The following is a 9,862-nucleotide window of genomic DNA, read 5'->3' as shown; positions in this document are numbered from 1 at the left end:
GTGAAGGCTCTGGGTTTAATCCCTGGCCTGGGTTGGGTGGGAAGACAGGTGGCAACACCAAGTGGAAGTGTAGGGCTGAGGGTTTTGCAGTGAGGCTACAGTAAGTACTGTCTTTGTGCCTGGCCCTTCCGGATGCAGCCTTCCCAAGCCCATTCAGCCTAGGGCCATCTCGCTACCCTCCACAATCAGTCATCACTACCACAGGAAGTGTTTGCTGCTTACTTGCCCCCGCTGAGGCCAGTACCAATGCCAAAGCCTAGTTTCCTGCCATTGACCAATGATCATACATGTCCTTGTCTTTGACCTTTACACAGAATCCTCTATTCCTGGAAGAGGTTTTTTGTTTGTTTGTTTGTTTTTTTAATGAGTTGTTGAATCTGGCTGTTTCACACCTCATAGATGCATGGACCACCCAGCCAATTATCCATAACAAAATCAGGCTCCTCTTTCTAGACAGCGCAGAGCTGAAGGTGGGGAAAGAAACGAACTGGATCAGCACAGGCCTCTAATGGAAGCCTGCACAGTCGGACCGTGTACCTATAGCCTCCTAACTGCATGGGAAGCATGGATGTTGCAGCCATGCTCCACTAGAAAAAACTTCCTTCCATCTGTCATCCAAGGTGCAGAGGAATGTGCAAAGATGTTCTGCCGCAGGACCAGGCTCCTTCCGTGACAGCTGCCTTGCCTAGGAGGAGCAGGCTTTCTGCTGTATTCACCGAAACCCACCTGCGGATTCCTGGTTCTCTGGTTGCCCAGTGCAGACAGTGGGTAAGTGTGCTGCCTTTGTTTAAAAATAGCAGAGTGGAGGGGTGATATGCAAAAAATGTGTGCATTTGTTTACATGCCACAAGGTATGGCTGGAAGCAGAGGCAAGAAAGCAAAATCATCTGTTTCTGGGGGTAAGGAGGGAGAGATAGAGTGACTGGAAGACCAGGGTAGAAGGAAAATTTTTCACTACAACAAGGGTCTTCCCCCTGATTTTCTTTATCCCTAGTTTGTTTGTTTGTTTGTTTGAGACAGGGTCTCACTATGTAGTTGAGACTGACCTGGAACTCACTGTGTAGCCCAGGCTGGTCTCAAATTCACAGCAATACTCCTGCCTCAGCTTCCCAAGTGCTGGGATTACAGGCTTCCACCACCACGCCCAGCTTTCCCAAGTTTCTGAATAGGCATTACTGTCACAAGACTCAAAAAATTTGTGTAAAAGTACAATTGCAGTTCTGCAATATGGAACAATAAAAACAGAATAATATTTATCCTGATCAGCTTAGTGATTTCCTTTTTGGGGATTTTACTCTGAGAAAATAATTCTAAGGAAGAAAGTTATGTAGGTGTGTATGATGAAACCACACAAGGAAAGTGACCCCAAAATTACAATATAATTGATATAGAGTGTGTGCTGTGTTTACCTCCAAATAATCCAAATAAGGGAAATAATCCAACTAAGGGGAAATATAACTCCCAACCTGCTAGATATCCAAAATGCCAAGTTCATCTTCTCTAAAATCAAAGAATAAATTCTAGGAACAACTGGCGGTTAAAGGTAGGAAGAATTTATTGAATAAATGTTTTGTTTTGTTTTTGGTACCCGGGATTTAACTCAGGACCTTGTGCTTGCAAGGCAGGCAGTGGAACCACTGAGCTAAATCCTCCGCCCCAGGGAGAATTTATTGAGAGAAATAACTTCTAAGAGAAACAGAAGGGGAACCAGAAAGTGGGTTATCCACCCAGTTTGCTTCTCCAACGTGTTTTATTGAGCAAAGCCATGAGGTGAGCCAAGGTGGGACAAAACTACAGTCAACTAATATGATTACAAGTGTTGTTGCTTAGGTAATATTGATCCAATGGGAAATCAGGAGGTGGGACAAAACTATGATCAACCAATAAGATTACAACAAATATAGTCACTTAGGTATTAATGATTAAATGGGGATCAAATGGGGAAGCAAGTTATGTAGCAAACCTAGGTGGAAGGAATAAGGTTCCCCCAAGGAATGGGCTATGGAGGTTTGAGTCCCCAATTAAAGTGATTGATATCTATTTAGAATATCAAACTCTCCTATTCATCCTTAGGGAAAGTATGTGGGTGTAGTAGTTCTTCCTTTTTTTTTTTTTTTTTTTTTGGTTTTTATAGACAGGGTCTCACTATATAGTTGAGACTAACCTGGAACTCACTTTGTAGTCCATGCTGGTCTCGAACTCATAGCGATCCTCCTGCCTCAGCCTCCCGAGTGCTGGGATTACAGCCGTGAGCTACCATGCCCAGCTAGTTCTTCCTTTTTGAATCCTGACCTTTTAATAAATGTGTCTCAATTGTTTTCTGTGCTGAGTGCCTTGACTTGCCTAACTGCTTTATAATATTTACTAACAAGCTTAGCTGTCTATAATATTATGACTTAATGGAAAACTATAGAGCTGTGGCAAATGATGAATTAGAAACTAGCAATAATAAAAAAAAGAAACTAGCAATATTGAAAATGATTTTTAAAATACAAAAAAACTGGTATGTTGGTGCACGCCTGTAATCCCAGCACTCAGGAGGCTGAGGCAGGAAGATCACTTCGAGTTCAAGGCCAGCATGAGCTACATAATAAGACCCTGTCTCGAAAAAAAAAAAAAAAAAAAATCAGACAAACAAAAACAAAGACAGGAACCCTATCTCAGAAAAAAAAAAAGAGCTACTACAACATTGTGAGATACTGAGAGGTAACTTGGATTTTGTTGTTTTGGGTTTTTTCCTTTACAATACTTCAGCCTTCCCAATTCACAGAGCTAATAAAGGGTAGCTGTTGCTTTCCAAGAGTTATAATGATGCCACCAGAGATATCAAATTCTTTTTAAGCCCACCTGCATGTGTAAAACAGGAAATATTGGGAATGTATACTGGAATGCATATTAAATACAAACTTGCCAAGCAGAGGAGGGAGAAGAAAGTTCAATGAACAGTAGATTTCCCCAGCAAAGGAACCTGGTTCTCTTCTCCCTCCCCTTAAGTGTGTCTGAAAGCTGGTGTAAGGAAAGATGGCTTCTAGGCAGGGAAAAGATAGGCTTTATTAAAAATTAATGGGAAATCTGACCAAAAGCAGCTTCTGCCTCTATAGGTAGACTCCATAGTTAATTGCAATAAAAAGGACAAAAGAGAAACCACACCCAGAGAGGTGCTAGGTAACACAATTACCATAAGAATTTACCAGAGTTAACAAAACGAGGAGGAAGCTAGAAACCTAAAAGACCTGGGAAACCAGCGCCCCCCCCCCAACCTCAGATAAAATGCAAAGGCGTTAAGGGGCAGCCACCTCAGGATTCTTATTTAATAAATAAAAGACACACTCACCTATACATACATCCTGATAGCATCACTGCTGTCAGATATACAAGTCCCCTTTACTTAATCACTAACTCTAAGTTACCTTTGAGCAAGCCCCCCCCCCACTTATCTATCCCAAAGGGGTGGGAAGAAATCAAAGGACCAGAAAGAAGGCAGACAGAGGTGCCCAAGGTTAACATCAAAGACGCGTGATGGAGACCACCCTGAGCGAGCTGCACATTCATAGATTGGTTTTTCATATTCAGAGTCTGATTGTGCGTGTTAGCCCACAGTGATTGCCTGAAGAGCCAGCCGTTGGTGCGTGGGAAAGGAACAATTCCCCACATCACTGGTAACAGCAGAGGTCTCAGTGATCCGTGACGCTGTGATGTCCTGGATGGCAAGACAATAGTGCAGCTGAGGGCAGCACGACTCCTACGCAAAACTCCTACAGAGGCAGAAATTCATCTCGAGAAAAAACAAATTTCCCCTTAATTAATGATTTGTTCCTACTAGAATGTCTCATTCCCTTGTTGCTAGGACCCTGCTTGCGTCAGAGCTCTCCACTCCACTGTTCCCTTCACCGCCCTCTGCCCCTCCGAGAAGCTGTGTGTTCAATAAATAGTGGCAGACTCCAGGAGACAGTGTCTTAGCCTGATAAGCGCTCTGACCGTCCAGGACCACCCTCCTCCCGTTTATGCAGTAAAGATCTTGTTGTTTGTTATCCTATCACCCTTACCCTTGGTCAGGTGATTTGAGAGCTGATCAGCCACCAATAGACATCCAAAGAGCCAATCAGATGGTGACAACTTCAGAGTGCCCACATGGGGAATGGGGAAATGCACTAGTCCTAATAAAAAGGATCAGAGACAAAAACACACGGCTATCACCTCTAATAGAGTAGCTCTTATAGAGTAGCTGTTTATCTTTTCTTTTTTTCATCCCTTTCCAGATAAACTGGCTTCCCTTATTTTAAACTCTGCCTCTTTAATTCATTACTATTGCCAAGTTTATGATCCTGGTAGCTGCATGTTCTAGATGAGGAGTGGTGTGTACATCCCACCCTGCCACAACACAGGGAAAAAAGCAGAACCTCCTTACCCCTAAGGATAAGATAGGGATCTGGGAAGAGGAAGGATCTGTGCTCATAGCCAGGAAGTGTTGCCTTAGAGCAAGAGCAGTGAATGGAGAGGGCTGTTGAGGATTTGGCGAGGGAGACAGGTGATAGATATCTCACCTGTTGCACCACAGAGTGGAAGGCCACAGTAGAGAAACATCTGGCTTATTGGTTTCTTAGTGCAGCCATAAGAAAATACTACAGTGCTCGCTTCGGCAGCACATATACTAAAATTGGAACGATACAGAGAAGATTAGCATGGCCCCTGTGCAAGGATGACACACAAATTTGTGAAGCATTCCATATTAAAAAAAAAAAAAAGAAGGTACTACAAATCGTGTGGCTTAAAGAAAAGAGGGCCATGAGCCGAGGATTTAGTGCAGTGGTTCTGCTGCCTGCCTCGCAAGCACAAGGACCTGAGTTCGATCCCCGCTACCAAAAAAAAGAAAAGAGGGCCCGGAATGTACCTCAACAACAGAGGTCCTAGCTTTGATCCCTGGCACCAAGAAAAAGAAAAACAAAATGTCCAGCATATACTTTCTCACAGTCTAGAGGCAAACAGAGCAAAATCAAAGTGTTGGCAGGGCCATCCTCCTTCCAAAGGCCCATAGGAAGAACTTTCTCACCTCTTCCTAAACTCTGGGATTGCTGGCAATCCTGGTGACCCTTGGCTAGGAGAAGCATCACTTTTTTTTTTCTCATTGCTCTTATCCCTGCCTCTGTTGTCACTGTCATATTGATGCAGGGATTATATAGGGCATGAAACAGGACCTCCAAATGATATAAGAAAAATATTATAATTCTCAACCTGTTAGATGCCTGATATGCCAAGTTCATGTTCTCTGAAATCAAAGAATGAATTCTAGGAGCGACAGAAGTTAAGAGTAGGAAATGTTTATTGAGAAGAGAAATCCTGAGAGGCAGCGGAGGTCCCAAATGGGTAGCTGAGGACCCCACTTTTTAGGGGAAGTTTATAGAGCAAAAACCATGTGTGTTTAACATGGGTTAAAGCTATGACCAACCAATAAGGTTATAAGTATAGTCACTTAGGTAATAGCGATCCAATGTGGGAACAAGTCATGTAACAAGTGTGCATGAAAACAACAAAGACTTTTTCTAGGAAATGGTTCGTCCAGAGGCCTTGGTCACTAATCAGGGTGACAGATGTCTATCTAGACTTCTTTAAGTCAGGTGTTACCATTTAACTTGTTCTTTGTAGAACTATGCAAGCCTGGTCATTTTCACTTTCATCTTGAGGCTTGATCTCCAACAGATGCAGCCCAGCCATGGTTGTAACATATTTTCATCTTTTGTGCTGATTCTTTTGAGGGCCCAGGCCTATCTGACTACCTATAATATTCTACCTTAGTTGTCTGTAATAATATCCTCTGTATCTGTGTCCTTATGGCTTCCGTGATCTTCTTCTTATTTATTTATTTATTTATTTTTGGCACTGGGGATCAAACTCAGGACCTTGAGCTTGCAAGGCAGGCAATGGAACCACTGAGCTAAATCCCCAGCCCCCTGATCTTCTTATAAGGACTCTAGTCATTGGATTTAGGATATACTCTAAGCCAACATGACCTCAAGTGCTTACATTGCAACGTTCTTATTTTCAAATAAGGCCACATCATGATATTCTGGGGGCGGGCATGAATTAGGAGAGAGACACTTTTTAAGCCAGTACAGTTGAGAAAAGGGACATCTTAGGTGATCTTAATGTGGAGATCAGGGACTGGCTATCTTACACAAAATGCGTCATAGAAATGCAGGTTGGGCTGAGCTATGGGAAAGCTAAGAAAATTAAATGTATATGGCTTCTATCCATGGCTTGAAAATGTTGCTCCTGCTACGTGTTGAAAATATGTATACAGAATAAAAAAGTTTATGACAGTAGTAGGATTACTAGAACTTTCTGTAAGACATCAGAAAATTGTGTTTGCTTATCAAATGGGAAGAATGATGCTTGTTGTTAGATGGAGGTGTGTCGGGTAATGCCATCCAACAAGGTGTTGGGTTAGGGTGGGCTGTGCGCACCACTCCCCATCCGGAACACTTTTTTGTCTGGAATATAACTCTTAGCTTCAGTAAGTGAGTTAAAGAAGGAAGAGTTAAGATAAAGATAGTTTAGTTGGGGAAAAGGAGGAGGATAGACAGCTACCATGAGGTAGTAGGAGGCTTCGAGCTGAAAGCCCAGTAGCTCTTATCCCTGGCTCCTGGGGACTAGTGTCTTCCCATCCCCCAAATGGGCTCTTGCCACTACCTGATCTGTTCTCTTGATTGTCCTTGATCCTAGGCATGTCTGCCTACATTCCTTTTGGCCATTGGGTTTCTTCTGGTTCCTTTGTAATGAATAAGTGAAGGGGGAGGGCCTATTCAGAATGCAGCTTACTTAATGATTAAGTAAAGGGGACATGTGCACATGTGTGCAATAGTATGCTGATGATGTTAAAGTGAGAACATGCACATGTTTACATGTGTGTGTGCACACGTGCGTGCGCCTGCATGTCTTAGTATTAAATAAGGGTGCTTAGGTGGCTGTCTCTTATCACTCTTGCATTCTGTCAGGTGGCTGAGGGACGCTGGCTTCCCTGGTCTTTCATTTGTGGCTTTCTCTGTGTTTAACTCTTCTTTTCTTTCTTTTTAGGTACCGGTGATCGAACTCCAGTCCTTGGGCTTGTGAGGCAGATGCTGGAACCCAACTCTTCTTGATAAATTCCTTTTTTTTTTTTTTTTTTTGGTATCTGGGGTTGAACTCAGGACCCTCTTCTTGATAAATTCTTATGGTAATTGTGTTGCCTGGCTCCTCTCTCAAATTTAGCCTTTCTTTCTCTTCTTTGTCTTTTTTTTTTCCCCTGTTACCGGGAATCAAACTGAGGACCTTACACTTGCTGGGCAGGCATGGCGCCACTGAGCTACATCCCTGGCTCCTTTTTTGTCTTTTAATTACCCTACCTCGAGAGTTTACCTGTGAAGGTAGAAACTGCATTTAGTAAGTTTCCCTATTTATCTTAATGAGACCTTAACTTTTTTCTGCCTATAGGGCCTTGTCCCTGTAAAGGATTTAGGCATCCTCTCTGGGAAGCCAGAATTCCTGGTTTTCCTTTGGTCTGGTACATTTTCTAAATCCAGGAAGAGAATAGTACATTTTGCTGAATGATTTTGGCAGTTCCATCTGAAAGATCCAATGAGAAGCTAGCTGTATGACTTGGGGCAGGTCAGGTGCACTCTGGGCTTTGGTCCTGCTTTCTGGGAAATAGAATCAGGTTCCACACTGGGCATGGTGACCCAACCTGTAATCCCAGTGCTCTGGAAAGCTGAGGTAGGCAGACTGTGACTTCAAGCTCAGCATGGGCAACTTTGTGTAAAATAAATAAAATGGGTTGAGGATGTAGCTAAATGAGAAGGTCCTAGGTTCAATCCCCAGTGCCCCAAAACAAAACAAAAAAAGAATTAGGCACCATCACCTCTTAAATATCACTCCCAATTCCTTGATTCAATGAGTCTTTTTTTTTTTTTTTTTGTGCTGGGGATTGAACTCGGGTCCTTGCACTTGCAAGGCAGGCAGTGGAACCACTGAGCTAAATCCCCAGCCCTAGTTTTATTTTTTTATTTTTTGGTTCTGTGATAGAACTCAGGACCTTGTGCTTGTAAGGCAAGTGGTGGCTCCACTGAGCTAAGTCCCCAGAGAGTCTATGGTTTTATATATATACTGTGCATATGCATGTGCATGTGCGTGTGTGCATATCAGGGAACAGAACCCCAGGCCCAGTACTGGATCTGTGGGAAACATCAAGGCTCATCATGTTTTCTGCCTTCTCAGAAGAAAGGTTTTTATTGTTATCTTCATTAATAATAAATAAAATTAAATGGAATACCTATTGTGCACGATATTGCTAAAAATGCATTATTTCACTCATTCATTTCAGCAGTGTTAAATTTCTCATTTTACAAAGGAAGGAAATAAAGCTGATATCACCTGGTATCACTCTTAGTATGGAGAGCAGCCACAGTGTGAACCCAGGTCTGGCTGGAAAGCTTTGTTTTGTATTTTTTTGGGGGGGAGTAGTTTCTTTGTTTTTTTGGTTTTTTGGGTTTTTTTTTCGGTTTTTTGAGACAGGGTCTCACTATGTAGTTAAGACTGACCTGGAACTCACTATGTAGCCCAGGCTGGTCTCGAACTCACAGCGATCCTCCTGCCTCAGCCTCCCGAGTACTGGGATTACAGGCAGGTGCCACCATGCCCAGCTGTATTTTATTTATTCATTCATTTATTCTTTTTTTTTTTTTTTTGGTACCGGGAATCACGAACTCGGGTCCTTGTGCTTGCAAGGCAGGCGGCAGAACCACTGAGCTAAATCCCCAGCCCCATTTATTCATTTTTGAAGCAGGGTCTCACCACGTATTTCAGATGGGCCTTGAACTCACTTTGTAACCCAGGCTGGCCTTAACCTCCCAGTGATTTTGCTGCCTTAGCCTCTGAAATGCTGGGATCACAGGTGTGTGCCACCATGCCAGCCAGAATCTGGTCTGTCAACCTTGGGCACCACTCTCTGGAGGTTTGATGCAGCAGGGACTGGCTGACGGAGGCCCAGTGTGGAAGCTTGTGAGGTTCTCTTCAGGGAAAGGGAGCAGAGCTGGACCACAGACAGCCTAATCCCCTCAAACAGGCCCTGGCTCCCCAGCCAGGATTCTCAGTGGGCCTGACCTCCCTCCCTCACATTTACCTACTGGCTTCTCATTGTGCAGACTATGTCATTCTGCTCTGTGATTCCGTTCAGCCCTGCCATGTGCCAGACTCCCATTTCCCGCTGGGTGCCAAGAGGGCAGAGCAGGATAAAGGGAATGAGGCTTTGTCGAGCATGCATACAAGAATATAGTGCTAGTCTCCAAGGGCTGACGGACTGAGCTGGTAAAGATGCAATGAGCCACTTGTAGGTTCAGTTTATTACTTACACATATGGCAAAGAGAAGAATGCACAAAGGCCTCAGTTGCCTTTGGTCCTTGTCCCCCCCAAAAACCACAAAGCCGCAGTAAAAGGGGCCAGATGACTGCAAAATGAGTTGTAAGATCCCCCAAGACTAAATAGCCAATTCTAGATTCCACCGGAAATGGGAATGAGAGTGAAAGTGTCTCATGACAGTCTCCGTGGGAGACTGCTTGAGGTCCTCATCGGCCTCTCCTCTACTGTTCTGGGAAGATCATAGCTCCTCCTGTAAGACTCAGACAAGCTTTGGTCCAAGCCTTTGCCTATATTGATGGCACATCACCCTTCGGCATTCTCAGTTTGAGGAGGTTTCTTTTTGTGCTGGGGATCGAAACTAGGACCTTCACCCGTGCTAGGTACATGCTCTATAACTGAGCTACCCAGTCCCAAGCCCACTTTGAGGGGTGTTTTGTTATTGGTGTGGTTTTTGTTTTTTTTAAGATGTTCTTG

General features: G+C 43.6%; 1 protein-coding gene and 1 non-coding gene across 2 annotated transcripts in view; both read left to right on the top strand.

Annotated features, from left to right (window-relative positions):
- The first annotated feature begins 3,519 nt into the window (after window positions 1-3,519).
- Window positions 3,520-9,862, top strand: part of Igdcc3 (immunoglobulin superfamily DCC subclass member 3) — a 10,539-nt gene continuing 4,196 nt past the window's right edge. Inside the window, exons 1-2 of the mRNA XM_033756057.1 lie at window positions 3,520-3,582; window positions 7,468-7,532. Coding sequence (XP_033611948.1) covers window positions 3,520-3,582; window positions 7,468-7,532 — 128 coding nt within the window. The remainder of the gene's footprint in view (window positions 3,583-7,467; window positions 7,533-9,862) is intronic.
- On the top strand, window positions 4,628-4,734 carry LOC117283392. The gene has a single exon (XR_004514369.1). It is a non-coding gene; the product is annotated as a U6 spliceosomal RNA (small nuclear RNA).

The sequence above is a fragment of the Fukomys damarensis genome, unplaced genomic scaffold (genome assembly GCF_012274545.1).
Source record: "Fukomys damarensis isolate Sample0158 unplaced genomic scaffold, DMR_v1.0_HiC HiC_scaffold_25, whole genome shotgun sequence".
NCBI classification, from domain to species: Eukaryota; Metazoa; Chordata; class Mammalia; order Rodentia; family Bathyergidae; genus Fukomys; species Fukomys damarensis.
The sequence above is the reverse complement of the archived record's forward strand: the minus strand, read 5'-3'. Positions and strand labels throughout refer to the sequence as shown.